The following is a 22,084-nucleotide window of genomic DNA, read 5'->3' on the forward strand; positions in this document are numbered from 1 at the left end:
TCAGCTGAAAGTGAGGGGCCAACATTCCCTGTGTCAGTAAAACAGTGTAAATCGAGGCAGGCTGTTTTTTTTAAAGCTTGGTAAACACACTATTGCATGCTGGACTACATCTTATAATACATGTATGACTGATCTCAGAAACTATGAATAGCCAATCTGAGTTGACAGTGTGTAGTGGAAAAGATAGATATGCAACGGGGAAGCAAAGAGGGAGGGGGGAGTAGGAGGACGAAGATGATGGCAGGAAGCGATAAGAAATGCCAGGCAGAAGCAACCCACATCAAAATCATTATCCAATCTGATTGGTGTAATTGAATCATTCCGGTTGCTCCATCATTGAGCAGATGGAGAAACCCCACATAATGATTTGTGCTATCACATTAGCTCTTATTGGACACTCTGGGCTTGATGAAGACAAATGTTTGGGCTTGGAATGGAAGAGCATCGCACCAACAGGCTCTCGTTCTATCTCTGAGAGGAAAGCGATGTTTACAAATGGAACGCTGGATGTAACTGGGTTAGAGAGTTTAATCATCTCACAGACCTTTTGTCCATTAGATCACACAAACTACCAATGTCTCCAATGTGCAGCACACACATACTATACAATTATGAAACTTGAATTTAAAGAGGCAGCTTGTTCGTTTGAAAGAGCTGCAGAAGACATGAAACCCCATGAGAGACTGGAGCCATCGTCACCTATTCATCTGGATGAGTGGACCACTTGGGGTCATGAATTGCCTATGGCTGCTATCAGTCTTCCTGCATTTCTCAGGACCACACCCCCATCTGTTGAGTTTGAATGGAAAGGAGGTGAGCAGACAGATGGCAATCCGCCAATGGGGGAGAATCCCTTGAGGGAGCACCAGCTAGGAATGGCCCTTTCATGCTTCCAGTCAAATAGGGAGTATGAGACACACACACACATACACACACACACACACACACACACACACACACACCTACATCTGCCACCTAAAAATGAGGTGGCATTTGGCACTCCAGCAGGTTAGGGGATAGCCAATAAAAGGCTGTGCCAGGAGGGACTTCCAGCCACGAGAGGTCCTCTCCTGCTGCCAGTCAAATGGGGATTATAAGGGCCACACCCTAACTTGCTAAATAAAGATAGAGTTGCAGGTGGGAAGGCAGATGGTAGAGCAGCCAATCAAAAGCATTGCCAGGGGTGACAGACAGGAAGCGACGCGGGGAGTTTGGTTTCTGCAGCATTCAGTAAAATCACAGAGACAAACTTTGCCATAATGCTCTTCCTAGCATATATTGCTGATTGGCAAGAGGTGCAATAACATACACAAACTATATCTACCTCCTTGGAACCACATTGACGACAGAAACTGGGCTAACACACTGATCTATTACAAACATATTGCTGAAAGTCCAAGTTCTTGTTAAATCTTCCAATACATTTTTTGTAACTGCCGGTTTTCTTTTGGGCTATAAAAACAATTCTGACTGAATATGATATATTCCAATTTTACTCATAATAATTTATTGATAATATTAGCATGTTCTCCCTCAAACACTCCCCTCCCCCCTTTCCCGTGTGTGTGTGTGTGTGTGTGTGTGTGTGTGTGTGTGTGTGTGTGTGTGTGTGTGTGTGTGTGTGTGTGTGTGTGTGTGTGTGTGGACAGCATGCCCGCCTATCATTGTGGATATACCTTGTGTCCTCTGCACAGGCTGACACACATGCACAAATGCAAATACACAGACACACCCACGCGCACACACTCACACAAAGGGAAAGGGGAGTGTTTGAGGGAGAACATGCGAATATTATGTCTGTAAATTGGAAATGAAAGAAATAAGTGACATCCCCCATTAATGTTCAAATTAAAAAGTATTGCCTACGGTTAAAAGGCAAAAAGAAAAGAAAGGGGGAGAGATGGGCTAACAATTTAAATCTCACAGACTAGATGGGTTTTATTACCAAATGCAAATAATTAACATTGCCTCAAGAATTCTAATCTAAAAAAGAAAATGCTAGCAAGTTTGAATGGAAATACAATGTTGATAAAATCTGATATTAAAAGACCATTTAAGCCTCTTAATCGTTTTGGGAAATAAACAAACTAAAATAATGCAAACTATATCACCATACGGCAATAACATTTAAAATATTTTCCTCTCATTCTAATTCTGCAAAGCTATATGCTAAATACTGGTGAGCATGCTATGAGAGCGATGAGATCGTCTTATATGCAGTATCATTTGAAGTCGAATGTAATTGCCTCCGTGCTTTCAGTTAGTTTTTCTTTGCAGCCACCTCCTTTTGAGATGACTCTTTGAATGCATTTCGTTCACCTGGAGACCAACAAAGACGCCTGGGTGAGTGGGGTGGGAGACAAAACAAAGAGACAGAGAAGAAGAGAGTCAGAGGGAGGAAATGTGAATACCCTTGGTGGGGACTAAGGGAGTGAGTGCTGCACCAGTTCTGCTTTTCACAGGTTCCATTAAAAAAATCTAAACTCGTCTTTACAACATCTGTGTGTGTATACAAAAGTGCAGTGGTCGACTCTGAAGGCTAGCAGGGAGAGAAGGAAAGAATAATAAATACTCCAGGCTTCTCTTCTGGCTAATTGTATGTAAAGTACAAGGGGTCAGTACTCTGGTCAGTATGCTGCAGATCGCGGTGATATGCTGCAAACTTGTATTTGATTGTTGAATTTCTCCCATTGCAGCATGACAGTACTGCTGTCATCCAGAATGGATGCACCTGAACTACTACTGACACTCACACACAAACACTGACAAAAGCTCACACACATGCACACACCCTCTCTCCGACACCAATACACACAGAGCCATCAGTACCCAGAGCCAGTGGCTGCTCTGCTCCAGCCTTAATGGAAGGCCTGACCTCCGCTATGCTGAGTTATTTCCACCCTCCCCAAATTTTCTAGCCACCGAAGGGAAAAAAGGTTTGAGAAAAATGGAGAGACCGAGAGCATGGGAATCTACTTTTTCTCTGAAAACCTTTAATTTCGTCTTGCTTCCCAATTTACAGAGTCCCAGGACCACTTACTCTGCAATGAGATGGTGGGTTGAAAAAGAAAATGAAGCCTATTGAGAGAACAGCCTTCAGCACTCACGACAGCTTTCAGGTGAAACTGTCAAAATGCATTATTTTTCAATCATTACCCTCCCTTTTAGTCATGTCATGGAGTGTGGAAGTGTGTGTGTGTGTGTGTGTGTGTGTGTGTGTGTGTGTGTGTGTGTGTGTGTGTGTGTGTGTGTGTGTGTGTTGGGGGGAGGGGGGGGGGTCATCACAAGCTGCAAACAGATGTTTCTACACCTGTGATAACCCAGTGAGCCTTTAAACACATTCAACTGTTACTCAAACTACTCTTCTTGGATTGCATTTCTTTATCTCAGTGGTACCTTAAACAACTTGCACCCTCTTGAAAAAAGATGCTGTTTTCAGTCTCAATCCAGGCTAATAGACACAACCATGAAGTTTTGTCGAGGAAAAGAGCTTTTTTAGGGTCGTGGCCACAGTTGAAATTGCAGGTCATGTGATCAACACTGGTCCAAATAAGAAAACCACATTCATGTGTACGCCTTGAATTTGCCTGATGAACAACATTTGTTGGAATGAAAAATTGTGATCTTGGACATGGCATCCAGTTCTGTCAAATCAAGACAAACAAGCCACAAAACTAGTCTTAAGAAAAACATTTGTTGTAAAAAAAATGCAATATAAGTTCTGCAAAATCTATTATCTGTTTGATGGGTAAAACTACAACATTAAGCAAATGTTGTAAAAAGATAAAATGTTGAATGTTATTTTATGATTACCCTGAGGTATTACTCAATACAGAGAGTGACAATGGCATGCTGCTGGAGAAATCACTCTTGTAAATGGATGTAGGGTGCTTCCTGTTAGAGCGTGTATTTGGACTGGCTGACTGTGCCAGGCACGCTGAGACAATCAACTCCAGAGCCAACACAGTGTGACTACTCTCAGATTAATGCAAACACCAGTGAGATGCATAAAAAAAGAGGTGAGACACATCCCCTTTTATGACTAAAAGACTTCCTCCCTTTACGGCTGCATGCAACTTCCAGATTTTCTGGACCTCTCAAGCATTCAGAGAATCAATGGGGAGCTGGCAGGACTGACCTCGAAGGGAAGCAATTTCATTCCTGGCTCCTCCATATGCAACATGCATGTACAGTAACCCGAGCCAACATGTGTGATACGGAGCATTTATACTGACTTTTCATCATGCATGTGTGTAATACATTTAAACTGGTATGGAAATTACACACATGGCATTAGATTTGCCACCATCTGTTTTTTTCTTCTTCTGAGAGTTTCTGCTTAATCAGGCACAAAAACACATCAGCAGTGGCACTTTGGACAGCAGTGGCTGGCTGAGGAAAAGTATGTTTAGTGTCTATAAAAAGCCTTGTCACATCCAAAATGTGACAAGTGTCAAGGGAGGACCGCCAACGTGGCAATCTCATCTCCACGGCCTGGTGTAACAAAGCAATCACTCTGACTCATCTCATGTGTCTTACGCTCACTCATATGGTGGTACATTTCCTAGACACGCGTACAGGAGGATATGAAGGTACATTGAAACAGAGGTAGACAGCGTAAAGCGCAACCTCTCCGTCACCTGAATCCTCCCAGTGCAATTAGTGATCTTGTCCTTGTTAATTCAGTAATTTGTGATTACGCCGTGCTCATCTTTTTGTGCAAAGACATGCTACATAAACATCAACAGGATTTGTTTTCATTGATATTCATGAGCTAATGGAAGGCTGTATGAGTGTTATTTACACGACACTAAGCTGTCTGGCAGATAAGGTTTCTCAAGGCTATGGCAATCGGATTCAATTTCATGACCTGTGCAATGCCAGAGGGGGAAACAGCAAGCAGTGCAGCAATTATTGGATAACTGAGTTTCCAACTGCAAACATAATTTAAAAAAAACATGATTGTTGTTCTCCCTGATCGAAAATGCTAAATGTGAAAAACAGTATTCTAAGGTGGAGCTGTGAATATTGATCCACGAACCTTAGTCAAAATAGGTTTCTGTGAAAATAAATAACTCAACAGAAAAAGAAAAACATTTATAAAACTCTATTGATTTTTGTCTTTTACTTGGAGAGCAGAACATGGGTGAAGGTGCACCGACAAAAGTCTTAGCTTACGATGACAAAGACTGGGGGGAAAGAAATGTGCATGACCAACCTTGCTATAACTATCGATCAGCTTTAGGAGGACAAACAAGGGCCCAAACAAAAAGCTAGAGTCTCCGATTATGTCCAAGGCCTTGGGAAAAGCCTACAGGTCAATACTGGAGCAGCAGTGGCGCTGTGGGGTAGGGCTAGTGACTTAATAAAGCAGACGTATTGTGTGTGAGCAGACGGGTCGATGTGACTCCCCCCCAGATGCAATGCATTTTCACAGCGGGACAAGTTGCTGCACTGTGCAGAGTGGGCCTGGAGCAGAGGTCAACCTATTTACTTCATCAGCAGCAGAAACCAAAGAACAGTGGAAGAGACGGAGTGAACACAATGAAAGAACATATTATCAACCCAGGGGACTCTTGGGGTGCTTTACATGCAGTTTGCTATGCATGTGCAGAGTAGGAGACAACACCAGTGCTGGCACTTTAAACATATACATATAGACTTACAGTATAATGGAGATGCTATCAGATATAAACATGTAAATTCATGCATGCATGCACACGCACGCACGCACGCACGCACGCACGCACGCACGCACGCACACAGACACACACACACACACACACACACACACACACACACACACACACACACACACACACACACACACACACACACATTACCTTTTCATAGTAGCGCAGTTCATAGTCCAGGATGATGCCATTGGGCTGTTCTGGTTGTGGCCAAGACAGTGTGAAGCTATTCATAGTGGAGCTGATCTGGTGCATGATGGGAACTATGGAGGGTGCTGTAGGGCACAGAGAGAATAACACAAAATCAATATATTTCTAGAAAACCATTGATTATTTCAGATATCTCAACCCGAACTGTTAGTAAAGAAAAACACTCAACCACAAGTTGAGCCCTACTAATTCTTTACTTTAGATTTATAAATTAGTATATCAAGCCAGCTATGGGACAGCCACTTCATTATCTGTCTAATATTCACATAACAACGTTTATGACAGCTAATTATAGCTGGTACATAATCCACACTAAGACATCCAAGAATGCCGGTGCACATTCTACAAATAGTGCATAACAATTGCAATACATATCATCCAGTGTGTGTTCCCAGAACAAACCATCATCAGCTATCAGTAGTTAGCACAAAATCCAAGTTTAAACAACTGCCACTCTCATCAGTACCCAGGTAGCCAGCTGAGTCGGGCCGATTAGAGCTTCACTCAGCCATATTCTGGCACTGCAGGACCAAATATGTGCTGGCTTTGGCCAAAATAAGGTTGCCAGATTTGGGAAAGATTTGAGGGTGTGGACTTGGGCTGAGTGTCAGCTCTAGTTAGCAGGGCTCCGGCTACCTTTGCGCCAGAATGGTCAGTCACCATGAATCTGGCTCGAGACCAGCCACCAATCATGGAGGATTTAGTCCGCTTTTGCACTGAATCGGGCAGATTATATGAGCACTAGGTGTGGTATCCTCAGGATGCATTGGATGCAGGAAATAAATTCCAAAGGGCTACATATGGCTGTACAACACGATGTAATAATGTTTAGTAATAATTACCATTGTTTTTTGTCAAATTTGATTCTGGCAGGAAAGACAAAGAAGTCATGACATATTTCTAAAACATATTGTCTCAATCACGTCTCAGTCATTCCCTAGTGTTCTGTAAGTGCATGTTTAAAGTAATTCATGCCGTCAGAGAAATTGCTTAACTGGGCTTTTGTGTTACAGTTATTCCATGATTATTATGATTATTACCTAGAATACATGCATTCTCAAGAGTGTAATGCCCATTGCAACAGACATGTATTAATCAGAACAGCATGTAGAAGGTCAAATTAAATTGCTCTCATTCAGGACCCATTTGGTCAGACATATTCAGGAATGTAAAAATGACACAACATGTATTGTGTGTGTGCTGGTTTCTGTGTATGACTTCACATATTTCAATTGTATTCAGACAGAAGCCTGAGCAGAACTGGTTCTACTGTCTGTCGGCACTGTAAAGGTCTCAGTCAGAAATGACCCGCCTCCCCAGCACCATCCGCCTTCTCAGATTCAGTCAGCACCCCATCTGCATCTCCAGCAACTCCAGCAGAACCTTCATCCACCACCACCAGTGTCTGGACTCCTCGGGGGGATCTACAGATTGATGCTGCTCAGGGCAAACACAGCGCAATCTCAATCTCCAGTTCAAGCGTCAAATGAATTCTGTGTAACCCATGAATGCATCATCTGGCATAATAAACATGAACTACTAATCACTCACTGTCTCTCCTGATTGAAGTACCACACCCTGTTGAAACATTGGGTATCTATTACTCCGATGTAACAAGATCCTCTGACCCAGGGCAGCATCTGATGATGCTGAAATAATTTTTTACCTTGGATCTATTATCTGCACTACAGGTCTGTAATAAGAGCCTAATTTACCATCAGAACAGGTGTCATATGCCATTGCAGAGTCCACCCCCCTGTCTTTTTGCTGTGATACCTTGGCAGATTTCCACATTTTTGACATTTAACAAATCTGCTATCGTATCACTGCAGACAGTTGCATCAGGGTAGTTCAGACTTTCTCCTCTGTGAAGAAAAAGTAAATTTCCCTGGCGCCGATACTCACTTTTTCTGCATCTATTTGTTATGTTAATATGTGTGATCTAGGGGCTAGTTGCTAAATGTCACAGAGAGTGCTGTCTTGGGCAGTAGCAGGTGAGTGAGTTTCTAAAATCTGCACAGTTCATATCATCATACACTTCCCAGGGCTCATTTGGATCCCTGATAAACAAGTAAGAGGATTTGTCTATTTTGTCTTTTTCATTCATGTCATGCTAATTGTCATGTTTTGTCTTCCTCTGTTTGTTCTAAACAAACCACTGTTGTTTGAATTTTGTTAAAATGCACCACTTCCTGTGGAGTAGAGGATTTTTCAGTAGATTTAAGGCCCTGCAAAGATTTTTTTTTTATCATCTTCTTACTTTAAATGGTGTGGTCCTACATGAACAGAATATGTTCATGTACTGTTCTGCCAAAGTCAGAACAGTTATTGCAGATTTCTATATTGTGTGTTCCTCTTCTTCTTAGCGGTGGTGGGTGGGGCTCGGTTGGAAACACGTGATGTCTTTTACTTCCATGCACCAATCAGGGAAGAGCAACGATTGAATCACAATTTGATGACAGTTGCGCAGCTGTTTAATCATGTTGCCCACACAATATGAACTGATCAAATCACACGCACTGTCCTAATTAAGCAGAATCGTTTTTGAGTGGATGACTAGGATGTTTTTTTTTATGATTTAAATTTGATTATAGGCTTGCTGGTTTCAGGGTCTTCAAGTATGAATAAATCAATCTAACAGACATGGCATGAATAAATGTCACAAAATTATAACAAAAATATGAATTACTTAGCTTTTATGAACAAATTAATCTATTTAATGTCATGTGAATATCCCCCAAAAGTTACTGTATGATCACAAACCTTTCTAAGGTGCTAATTTAGTTTCAAAGTTCAAATATGAATCCAACCAAACTTACTCATCAAAACAGCTTGTGAACGTACAAGTACGTTTGATTGAAAACTGATTCTGCGGCTGCTAATATTAAGTTCAAAGCCCTGGTGTTGTATACAGTGCTGGAAACGAATCTCCACCCCCATGTCTGTACACAAGCCCATGCTCTACATGTTGTGCCCATCAGCCTCTTGGCTCTCGGCCTGCTCGCTGCTGAAGCCTAGTCATCGCTCCACCTGGTCTTCACTCACCATCTTTCTGAATAACTCCTCTCTTCAAAAGGCTGCAAATAGCACCCTCTCTCAACTAAATTATTCTATTTATTTTCTTCTCGTTGTACTTCCCCTTACAATAACCACTCGATGGTCGAAGGAGTTCTGTAAAGGAGAAAAAAACCCTGACATTTTCATCAGTGGGGTTGTTGTTGTAAATTGTGTTTTGTAGAAAATATGGCTTATTCTACATTTGTGATTTGGGTAAGCATTTGACAATGTGAGTGTCAGATAATTACCTAAAATGTAACTGTAAACAAATGAATAAGCTCTGTTTATCTTGTCACTGCAAATGGATTATGTTACATGCCTAACTCTCACCTCACTCCCCACCCTCCCTCTTTCTCTCTCACCCGAGACAGAGAGTGTGAGGGCTAAGCTTCACCTCGGTGCACTTCAGCCTCTCTGCCTCTCAGGCTGGTTCACGCTCCACTGACCAGGGCTAGGGCTGCCTGGGCCGCATTATCAATTACCGGCCACAGGCACACACTGTTCCTGACAGGCCCAGGGGAGGGGCACTCCACACAGAAATTCCTGCAGTGTAAAAAAAAAAAGGGCTGAGAAGGAGAGGTCCTGGTCCCAACTCAATTCATGCATTCAGGCGCAAAGACAGAAAAACATCCATTTTTTACCAGAGATAATGTTTTTGTATTTTTCCAAGTGCTAAGCGTCTAGTGATTAAACCTGTGCTAGTGTATATGGACCGGGTGCAGACCTATGACTCACAACCCACATTGTTTTTCCGGCAATTCAAAAAGGTCTGGTGTTGTGTTTATTAAGGGCTTTCAACCCCATTTGGAGAAACAACCGAATCAATCAGAGTGTTGTGGGTGGGATTAAAGATTGAGACATCATCTTCCTGTGTCAGAGCAGCCCCCACAACTCATGCAATGAGTTTGTTTTTATGAGTTTAGTTTTTCATAATTACCATGCAGTATTTAATCTACATGTTAACTGTGAGGGCTACAAACGAATGCATGAATTGAAACAATGCCAACTGAAAATGCCAAAGACTGGAATATGTCACTGTCAGCTGAGGCAAAAGGTAACCCGAGCTAATGCAACCACAATGTCACATTTAATTAAGTTTCACACAATGGCAACTTAGTTGGAAATAGTAGGCTAAATTAAGGCTAAAGTAAATTCTGAATTGATTTCTGATCTTAAAATTCTACCTTTCCAAAACAAATTCTCACAACACTGCCTATATATATATATATATATATATATATATATATATATATATATATATATATATATATATATATATATATATATATATATATATACAAAACTTTTCTTACTGCCGTGTCCCACTGGACACACAGGGACCGTGTTTGAGAGGAAAAGCCGGAGAGAAAAATAAAGAGCGTGAGCACATGTTCAGTGCGTATCTCTGTGTGTCCTAGTAGCCTATGTGGGAAGAGCCTGTCAGAAACAATGTGCTGTGGCTGTATGAGGGTTAGGTTCAGCCCAATGAAGCACCGCTGTCCCCTCCATTGCGTCCCCCACTGTCACCCTGGGACGATGATGCTGACATTGATTGGTGACTGTGTCCTGCACTCCTCTCTCCTCCCTCCATCCCTCCCATCCCTTGCTCCTGTGCTCCACTTTTATCTGGCCCCTCTCGCTGCCCCTGGCTTTTAATGCAGAGCTTGGCTCACCATTAATCAAAGTCAAAGCCTCCCCGTGTCTGACTGAGAAAGGAAAGGAGGGACAGAGAGAGAAAGGAAGAGATGAAAGAATAAAATCTTCTTTACCTTTGTACGATTAATCTACTTTGGAATACAGATGAGTTGGCGCATCATTTTACATGTCTGGCACAGACCCGAGCTTCAGTTTTCATTATTGTTACATCAGTGTGCAGTCCCCATAATTCATATGGAGAGGGGTCAGTCGGCATATCAAACATGCTGTTCAACATCTTAAAAGTGCACTCCAGTGTTTTATTAGTGCACTTCCATAAAGTTGGGAGACTCATTGGGGACACATATACATAACGTTCTAAAGTTATACAGCAATAGCCTTACTTTTAATCTTTTGTATGGGTAAAGCTCCCACAACTCTTATGTTTCCCCAAATGCAACTCAATAGTAGTGTCTTTGCTGGAAACTCCCTGCCAGATAAATGTCCACAAATTCTAGTTCCACCTCAAAAGAATAGTTTAACATCTCAAACTCTTTGTCTCTCTCCTTCCACTGCGTCTTCTCTCTCGTTGTGAGATTCCTGGGAAGACGACTGTCTGCGTTCCTCACGCAGCACAGCTTTCCAGTCTAAATTTCCAGCTAGAGTTGCTCTGCTCTGCCTCAGTGACTCTCAGTGAACTGATTGGTCAGCTGATCTTGTACCAAATTCTTTGACTCTGTATATAGAAAAAAGCCCACATGCATATGGCCACGCTCACAACCACGAGTTCAAGCCAAGTCATTCTTTCTCTGTAGTGCACTTGCGGTTTGTGCTTTAAGATGCTGGCACAGTGTTGAACCACACAGCCTCCTAATAGGGGCTCAGAGTCTCAGATGAGGAGAGCAGCCTATAGTCATGTGCTGTGCCTCTGTCAAAGGCATAGGTTTAACTACTACCCTCCCTATTAGCAGGGGCTCAGACGGCCAACCCAGCCATGACTACATGGTAATGGGCCTCTCTCAAACATCATAAAGAGGGATCAGTTCAGCACCATGGATTTCTGTCAAGGAACCATGGTTGGAATTATTTTTAAAATCACATTAAACGTTGAGAATTCTGAATGGAGCTCTATTTTAAGAGAAAAAAAAGGACTTGTACACTGCATACGCTTACTTTCACATTGCCACAAACACGCACACACACTTCCTAGAGTCACTTAATACACAATGTTAAGACATAAGAATTGATGAGCATGCTCAGTAGCATTCAAGCCCACACTTTTAGTTTTGCCTGCATTTAATACCTCTCTTTTTGGGTCCAGGGCCGGGATTCAACATTTATGAGAACAGGCATTGAAATGAAATGAAAACAGCACTCTGAGAGAGCCTGAAGAACTGTCTAAGATGATGGACACCCTAGCTCTGATACATGGAAGCAACAGTACAAAGGAAGAAAAAAAACAAAGAAAAAGGCAACCCTCAAGAAAGAAATTGAAAGACTTTGTAGGCTATACAATGAAAAGACATAATGAGAAGTGTCTGGAATACCCTCTACAGACATGTTTGCCTAACATCTCATCTGATTTTAGAACCCTACAGAGCGCAGATCTCTTTAATTCATCCGGTTGTTTGGATTTCAGTCTAGCGCATAACATCTTAGTATCTTGAATGCAACCCACCCGGTCGTACTTGCCAAAAAAAGGCAGAGGAAAGAGGTGTTTGCATTTCTGTGGGAATAGCTCTCCAAACAGAGCAGCTAAGTGGAGAAGGATTGTTTGTAGACATTCTGTGGCCTGAGTGACTGTTGGCCCATAATCTAGGTCAAGAAGGCTGTGCCAGAAAGACTGTTGAGCATCAGTTGAAAAAGATAGCACAAGATGTATGGACTTTTTTTGCTCATAAATTGTTCTTCAAACTGCCTGTAAAATGTGTAATAGATGAAAAATCCACTCACCATCTGAATCAGTAAGTTAAGTGTCCAGGATGGATTACATAAGAAAACATGGTGGGCATGTCTGTAGTTTTCACCACTCATACTTTTTATCGGCCACAACCTGACTACTACATATTTATCATTGTGGGAATTTAACAATTTAATAAATTCACTGAATTCAGAGTGTGTCTTTCCCTTCAAATTGAACCACACTATTTCACAAAGAGAGAGAGATACATGGCTATTTTTCAATAGCTAGATAAAGATGACTAAATTCAGGCCTGGTGTGAATGATCGTCGAAGGGGGCACCGTATATAGTCGTTGTATGTCTGTGTCTGTATGTGTGTGTGTGTGCGTGCATCTCCTGGAGAGCACAAGCAGTGAATGAACTCCTAAATCACACTATTGATCAGTCCTTCCTCCCAGATACACACTGGGATTGAGGGCAGTTAAATGGCCTCTTCGGTGATTCACACTAAATCCCTTCAACTTCCTGCTCTGCTCCATTATTCCCTCCTCTCCTCCTCCTGGTCCACTTTTCCTCCTCTCACCTTTGTCTTCTCATGGCCAATTTACACCATAACCCCTCTAACAACTGCTGCCTTACTGTTTGCCAGGTGGTCTCTTGGTTTTCCTTAATCTCACAACAGTCCATACTAAAGCCATTTCAAGTTGAAAAGGCAAAGACTCCATTGAGACAAGCACAAACCTCATCTTTCCTGGGTAATCTGATTCAAAGGACCACTTCACCTATCTGTTCTCTCATAGGTTGACATTCTTATAGTACTAGAAGGGTAATAATATACCATTACCTTCATCAACAGACTATATCTCATGGGAAAGCTCTATTTGTCCCAACAAGCCAATGCCTGATGATGTGCTTTTGAGCCTTATGATATGATTTTGAACAAGAAAGGCATATTTTTGTATGAAAGCCTCTTGTCATTATTTTAACCACACAGAACTGTGAGACTTTGACACTACAGAAACTTAAATGTCAGGCTTTGACACATCTTTTCTGGCTTTTGCGCGACCTGAGACTGCAGCTAGGTTTTGGTGTGCTATTGGCAAAATGCTGTTTGCTCTGGATAAGCCAGTCACTATATGGGCTGGGAATTGACATTAGGTTGAACATTAGTGAAGTTTTCCTTTAAACAGAGATGTACGTGCATGTGATTGATATTACAGGTACTTATTTTTGGGACACGTTCACAGTGACAACCGTAACCGCTTCGCCGTGTTGCGCAGAAAATGAGTGCATACAAATGCACTAGCAATTTACTTCCATATTAAGGAGAGGCACATCCATGCATGTTGTTTGCAAAGAGGATGGGTGAAATGGAAGATAAACAAAAGGGTATGTTGATTAATTATTATTTGCCAAGCAATCATTTTACTCATCTCAAACCTTTTTAACAGCACATCAACACATGACACAAGAGGCTCACCTTGACAGGCTGTGCCAAGATGCACTTTAGAGGAGACTGTGAGCAGTGAACCTTTTACCTTTAACCTTGCCACATTCTTTAGGCAAAAATTAACTCCAATACATTTTCATATCCTGATTATGAGTGCACCTGTGCAAATATGACTATGTCACGTCAACTAAAGCTAAATATATTCTACTGCCAGTAGACATCATGTGAAATCAGGGCTGTGCAATGTACGTCTGTTTAGTCCAAACAGTACAGTATACAGCTAAGAGCTTAAGTTCTCATTCTGATGCTGAAGAAATTAAGTTATTTTCATCTGTGTTGTGGTTATAATGTTGGCATTTCGCTGATTTAATAAGGAAATGAAGAAACAGTGGGCCTCAATATACAGTATGGGCACCGACACCCTGGATTCCAGCAGAGTACTACAGTTATTTTTCTCTTACATTATTACCCATTTGCAACAATTACAATATATTGGGTAAGATTGGTGCGATGACCCCATTGTATGTATGATGACTGTTATTGCCTTGGGAATGTCTATGGTCCTCTAGGCTCAAAATACACCTCTCCCATTATACATGGAACTTGCATTGTGTTACGCCACCTCTCCCAACCTTGCATCATGCAAGGGTGCAGAGCACAAAAACACCAAATAAATATAATAATAATTAAAAAAAGACAAAATGCTGCATAACTTAATGCAGTCTTCGTGCACCCTGAACATATTGTTCAGGGTGCACGAAGACTGTCTTTTAAAGAGTGTCTCATCTTTGAAGTGCATTAATATCAACACAGATCCCTTCTGTATACTGCTGCTTCTTCAGTGGCCTGCCAATAAAAACCCCTGTCGAAACTAGGAACAGTGCAATTATCTGGCTACAAAGGGCCACATAAGGGCTGGACATAGGCCCGGCAGATTACTGGCAGACACCTCATTACTGCAGCAAACTTCAACAATAGGCCTGGGCATTGCTTCTTCTACATCTATCTGTCAAGCGTGCTATTAGCCTGTCAAATGGGGACAGTCAGCACCATTAGGCCACCCTGATAATCAGACCTATTTACTGCCTCATTTTCCTCTCCCTCACTGTCGCAGTCTGGTCAAAGGAAGAAGAAGAAAAAAAGGTCCCTTTCTCCATCTCGCCCCGTCTTCCCTCCCCCCGACTCATACTCAGACAAAGACAAGTTCAGTTGGTCATTACATTCTTCTGAGAGTCATTATAATCAAATACGGTATGCCCTCTCCACCAACTGGGTTGTACTCAAAAGGGACATGGACAACACGCTTCCCATTTGACTGGTCTTTGAGCTAAATGTGAAATAAGTTCATTCCACAATTAACGAAGAAATGCGCATCAATAATTCTGAATTCTTTTGACATTAGGTATTTTGTCATTAGGTCAGACTGAGTTGATAATATAACACAGATAATCATAATGCATGGCCAACAAAAGGTTCCAGGGCCCCAAGTTCGCAAAAGTGTAACTCTTTCCTGATGGGAATCTTGCCAGTAGGAACTCAATCAAAAATCTCTTGTCTTTCACTCGGGATGCACTGATAATGATCCCGGTACTGACTCAAACAACAATACTGACTCAAACAACTGGACTGAATATCAGTGGGGACAAAGGGTCTGATCTATTCATTTAAATTATATGTGTATATACAATAACAACAAACACTGGAATATTAATTCTTGTTTGAGTTTTGACAAATGTGTTGCTGCATTAAAAAGGTTTAGGTTATTTGAATTGGAATTTCTTTTTCACTAAGTTTCTTGTGTACCATCTATTATTTTATTAATAAATACAAATTAAGTACATTTATATCTATGTATTTATTTGTCACATTATTATTTACAAAGTGAAAGTTTAAATCAAACTTGGTATTGGATCGGCTCATATTGTGCATCCCTATGTTTCACCACTCAGTAACTCCACTTCCTGTCTGTTACTAGGTCCCACAAGCTTACGCTGTGACTTTCACGGTGCGCCACATCCACAGAAACACAGAAAAACCTCATCTACATGTTTCACTTGGTCAACACTGGTCAACACTTGTCCCTTGAAAGGTGCTCCTGTGTGCGAGATCTACAAGAGCATGAACAACGTGGTCGCAAAAAGGACCGGCAAAGACAATATCCTCGACCTGTCATTTCCATCGGCTGGGCTCAGGTTCCCTCGGGCACAGTTAGAGGATGAGCACACACAAACATAGAGAGAGAGAGAGACAGACAGGGAGAAAGGGAGAGAAAGAAAAGAGTATGAAAGTCATTTTCATTGGGTAGGCTCAGATCCATCACAGGCAAAGTCAGAGGACGCACATGCAGAAAAACACAAACATACAGGGAGACAGACAAGGAGAGAGGGGACAAAGAGAGAGAGAGAGAGAGCAGGAGGATTTCAGCCGGAAAACAACAGCCTCTATCCTGGGTCGACCTCTTACAGTTGAGTCTGACATTAAAGTATTGAACAGTGAACAGACTGGAAGCTGGATAGCTGTTATACAACACCAAAGGTGAAACTTGTAGTTCAACACGTCTGTCTGTTGCCTGCCAAGCTTAAAACAGGGCAACGAGAAATGATGGCTTTGCAGATCACGCCTAATGCTCAGAGTTACTCAAACTTATGAAAGGGGCAGAAGTAAGCAAGATGAATTATCTTGTTTTGTTTTAATTCAGACAGCAGCGTCAGTGTGTGAATCGGAAGATTTACCGACAGGCTTCAACTGGCGTGTAGCCTTCCGTGAAGAGAGCAGTACCAACTTGCTGTGCGGCATTGCTCTCAAAACAAAGTCTCATTAAACAAATAGCAAAGAAAAACAAGAAAAAGATGTGTCAGTCAGTGAAGCATCAGCCTGCAACCTCCAGATGTGAACTTAAAACAATTGAAGGGGTTTCATAAATGACTCGTGCTTTGTTTTTGAAGGATGATTACCTTTAGCAGTGTTAAACAGCAAGAATTTCTGGAACGCCCAAAGAGAAATGCAATCTGGGGCTACTTCCCTCATCAGATGTGATGTGTAAATACACTACAAAGGAAAGAGGGATGTTACTGTAAATTGCGCTTGTCCTGCAAAATGTAACGCTGTGTCTTAGGTCAGAGTCTGAACTCCTCCATCATGTTTTCAAAAGGCAAAGCCATTACTTTGATGCAGGGAAGGAAGGCAGAGAAACAGAGCATTTATGTATAGCTTCCATTCAAGCCGGAAAGTCTTAGCAGCCGGGGCAGCTATGGCGTGGATTAAGACTCTAATAATAACCTGGCAAATTTGAAATGTGCCATTTCAAAAGGATAAGAAGAAATAGCCATCATCCTCATCAAAAGCCATCATCATGAGACGTAGCCTTAGCAGCCACTTACCAGCCTGGTTGGTGGTGATGTCAATGGAGACATGCTGGGCAGGGTATGGGCTCTTGTTGCTCACTCCATTGACAGCTTGTATTTCAAAGCTATAGAGAGTGTGAGCCCAAAGGTTGCTGATGAACACCCTGGTGTCAGTCAGACCCAGCTGTCGAGGGACGAAGTCCACGTTGTCGTCGCAGTGGGAGCAGGAGCGCCGGTCGGCCCGGCACTTTTTGCACACTATGTTGTAGACAACGTCCTCGCGGCCGCCTGTTTCCCTGGGAGAATGCCACTCCAGGATCACAGACGTTTCGTTCACAATGGAGATCACGTTCCTCGGGCTGGATGGGACACCTGAAGACACACAGAGAAAAGATGTAATCCAAATGCCACTTCAGCTAGGATCATTTATCCTTCACAGCTGGATCTATTTCATATTAGACACATCACAAGGTACGCTGTCATGATGTTATAGGCAACATAATGCCTTGCTTATAAAGGAAAACTGTCAATTTAGTCAATTTACAACCCTGTAATAAAGTGTTTTTGGGAAGTACTTTTCCTCCTTTTTTCTCCATCTTCAGCACAATTGTAATGCTAATTTATTCCTTTCATCCCCCGAGAGATCACACAGCAAAAAGTTTGTGTCTATCAAACATTGGTTATTTAGCTAAATGCAGTGTTGCATGGAGTATTCTTATCCAAGTGGCTCTGGAGATTCACGCTCCCATTCACTCCCTCATAGCCCACAGCTGGAGCAGAACCTCAAAGACGACATTCAGAAGGAAATCAAGAAATAATAAAATAATTGTTTTGCTCGAATGGTGGCTTAATATCAGGTTGTAGAAAAGTGGCTTGTTCAGCCTCCCGCAATTGAATTCTTAAGAGTTCAAATCTGATCTAACGGCAGTGTATAATTTTGCTTAGCCGAGACTGTGTCCGTGCAGCTGCTCAGAGGCAGCTCTTTCTTCTCAGATACCAGACACTGCCGATAAAGCAGAAGCTTGCCAAAGCCCTTCGTCAGTGCTGCTTAGGTTAAGTGAAGCTGCCCTGCAGAGCTGATCTGGTTCCAATTTATCCTCCACAAAGCCTGACCTTTATCATTAAAAGAGGAGTTTAACTGACCCATTTCTAAAACCATGACTACTGTGAAAATAAAAAAACGACTAAATTCTAGAAACCCTTTGAAGAATGATTCAGCTCGCTAACATACTCTACTTCCTTTCCTTTTCTTTTTATTACTCATGAGAAAATATGAAAACAAGCCTGTACTTTCAAGCATATTATGACACAGCACTTGAGTTTCCCATTACCGTGGGCTTAGGGAAGATAGTTACTTCAGTCAACACAGACACAATTAATCATTGTTGCAGCAAAGCTGTGTGGAATAGCCCCGGGGAGCTGGGACAAAGCGGCAGAAAACACAAGGGTGAGGCAAAGGCACTGTTACTGCTGCGACCTCGACTCGGCGCCTCAACAACAGAGAGGTCAGTGACAGGAAGGGCGTGACCTCCATAGTGTGATTATTATGGTCTGTCTAAGAGGACAGTTAGTGCTCCAAATACACAACATGGTCATACATAACTTGGTCCCTGGATGCAACTATATGTATTGTACGCAGAGGGAAAATACAGCAAAAAGGGTGTGTGCTGCAAGAATATAAGGGAATTGACTTTTTCCCTTCAGGACTGCACTAAAGACACTTCATATGTTACTCACACTACTTGCATCTTCTGTATCATCCATCACATACATGCACATGCCGTCAAACGCACTGAATATCTGCCTATGTGGAAAATGCATGTGACACATGCAAAACTATATATTGCTGTGCATTCATGCCTGCACTGTCTGTAACAATGCATTCTTACAACGGTGTGAGACTATTACTGCAGCCTTTGGCTATTTTAATATATATATATATATTTTAAATCGCCATACGATTACATTTGTTGAGAACGTTACTTATAGTCTCTCAGCTTGCTTTCATTTAGCTGTACCAGTTAGTTGGCCTTACACATACATACATGTTGCTTTCCCTTCAGCAAAAGGAGCAACACATCGTCTCCAAGAAGCTCTGATGCTCTTCGTGTATATGGTGCATTCACAACAACCAGTGTGTGCTGTCGGGTAATTTGCACAAGGACAATGAGCATGTATCAATGCAAGTGATATTTGATTTAACAGCTGTGGCAATCGCAGGGGCAAGATGATACTAGCTAACCCAATTAGTGTGCTTCCTGGATAATATGGTTGTCCAGGAAACACAGAACAGTAAGGTACAAATGTAGCAAAGGAAAAAGGGAGCCAGATGTTTTAAGCTGTTTTAGCTGAATTTGTGGAGATTGTAAAAGTCTGCTCACCCAATGAACTACAAAATAACAATTGTGTCGGTAACTACAACATTTTTAATTATTTTGCTGGCTTGTATTCCTTGTTTTCTTTTTACTCAAGCTGACAAGTACATTTCTGCAATGTCATTGATGTGCATTATCTCCAGAGTTATGATAAATGATACTATGCCAGTCCTCATGTCTTCCATGCACATACATGAAATACTCAAAGGGAGTGTCTGAGTTGTGACCACTGCTAAAGGTGGACTCACAGACAGATATGTAGTTTTCTCTACGGCCTGCTAACACAGTGTTCCAGTGCCCAAAATAAAACACTTCTGAACATTGTTTACTCATCTGCCCTTTCGAACGGTCTAAGACCGGAGCGTCTCTTCTTCCAAACTGTTTATTTTCATAATGTAAAACAGGCCTTGAGGGTCCAACAGAAGGTCCCTGTGTGGAGATACTGATCATAGTCGGAGGAGCTGGGAGAAAGAAAGACGGGTTGTGTGGGTTGATGAGACATGAAATAAAACATGTCACAAGGACTAATACTGTCTGGCTGAGAGACACAGAGAGTCACAGATAGACTGTTTGTGTTGGTGTGTTTGGGAGATGTGGGTGCATCCACAATGACACACAAAGAGAGAGAGAGAGAGAGACTTTTTCGAACATGTGTGCATGCATGTGCACACTGCTCTGAAGCATCATGTCTTCCTCGCCAGTAGAGGGATTGGAGTAGGACAGACAATTACCTCGACTTAGCTGCAGTTACTATTTACTGAAGGAGGAAACGGGCAAGCTGACGGCTGTGGGAAGCATCGTCAACTGACTGCAGAACTGACAACACAGTTCATGTGGAGAAAAAAAAACGTGGAGAAAGGAACAGAATATATATGCACTTTGACGGCTCCCTTCTCTTTCTCTTTGAAAACAGAACAAGGAGAGAAAATATGCAGGGAATAGGAGAGCACAGAAGAATAACAGTCTAAATGGACTGCTGAGGAGAATGGAAAAGCAGATCACCCTGTCCTTTCAGTCAGAAACTTTGATGGGTTTTGTTTGTTTTCGCGAAGTGCAGACAGTGTTTGACAGGGCTCAAGGAGGTTTTCAGAGGACGGGCCACAGACATTGAAGAGTATTGAATTTGATCCTCGAGATTCACAGCCAATGCGGTACGAACCAGGAATGTAGATGGGTTTTTTTTATAACATTGTATTGTGCTTTACTGGGACTTATCCTGAGTTACTGTTGGCTGTGTGTAGAACTTCCCCAGACAGCTATTTCAATTCATCATTTCTTCCACATTCAGACTTAATGTCACGGCTCGGCCGTGACCTGTGTCCTTTTATGTCTTTTCCTTGTGTCTCTGGTGTCCCCTGTTTGTCTCCTGTGTGTGTGTGGGCGTGACTTCCGGCAACTGGCAATCATCTCCATACCTGCACCTCATCTCTGGCACTTGTCTTCAATCAAATCATCAGATCCTCCCTGTTAAAACACCCCGGCTTCCCTCTTTTCAGTTGCCAGATTATTACACCATTTCCAGTGGTACCTCGACGCTCGGCTTCTGTAGAATAGAATTATAGACTTACTTCACATTGTGTTTTGTTTTCTCACTAACCCCCGTTCCCTGTGCCCAGGATTCCCGTACCTGCACTTCAGCTCAGCCGCCGCCGCTCACGCCACCTCACCGCTTCGCCGGCATTCTTCCCTACCATCTCCCCAGTGTTCTGTTAAATAAACCCTTTTCCTTCAACCAACCTTGCCTCCACGTGTCTGAGCTTGGGTCCAGCCCAACCAAACCCTCACACTTAACCTTCAAATGAATAGATTCAAATCTCAGTTTGTCACTGTATCGATGGATTTTTCTTTCTGTCTATCTTTGTCATTAGTTCCTCCTTCCCATCATTTCCTTCCCCTCTCCACTATGTCTCACACCAGCATGCTTCATTACTGCATCCCTTCTCCCCTATGGACCAATCAGCACTGGTTTCACCGCCCAACTCCCCTCAGTTAGCACTCAGCTTGTCATTCTCCTTCTCTGACTCACATTGAGAAACCCAGCATGGTGGCGCTGGCTGACCCCCCACACACAGTTCTCACACATACACATTAATTCCTTTTCACAGGTGCACACCCACGGCTATGTCAGACCAGGGGAGCCTGAGGAAGGGAACGGTGCAAAGCAAACCACCATCCAAAAGCCCAGGACACTGGGTAGCCAAGCTGAGAGGAGTGGGCTTCACGCAGCGAGACAGAACACTTTGTGTGGTGTTCAGGCATGGCTGCAGTCAGCGCATGAAAGAAGTCTGGTAGGTGGAGGGGAGGTTGGGCTACGAGAAGCCCCCTGCTGACAGAGCCAGGCGTCGGACAATCCATCAGCGAGCTAATCAGACTGATCTGGAGCGCACGAGGACCCGCGCCACTGATGGCGGCGAGAAGC

General features: G+C 42.5%; 1 protein-coding gene across 2 annotated transcripts in view; it reads right to left on the bottom strand.

The window, feature by feature from the left end:
* Nucleotides 1-22,084, bottom strand: part of ephb1 (EPH receptor B1) — a gene marked incomplete at both ends in the record, with an annotated part of 136,596 nt that overhangs the window by 27,252 nt on the left and 87,260 nt on the right. For both annotated transcript variants that reach the window (XM_079227671.1, XM_079227672.1), the window contains 2 exons: nucleotides 5,844-5,968; nucleotides 17,327-17,662. In XM_079227671.1, coding sequence (XP_079083797.1) covers nucleotides 5,844-5,968; nucleotides 17,327-17,662 — 461 coding nt within the window. The remainder of the gene's footprint in view (nucleotides 1-5,843; nucleotides 5,969-17,326; nucleotides 17,663-22,084) is intronic.

This window comes from Taurulus bubalis (genome assembly GCF_910589615.1).
Source record: "Taurulus bubalis genome assembly, chromosome: 1".
Lineage (NCBI taxonomy): Eukaryota > Metazoa > Chordata > Actinopteri > Perciformes > Cottidae > Taurulus > Taurulus bubalis.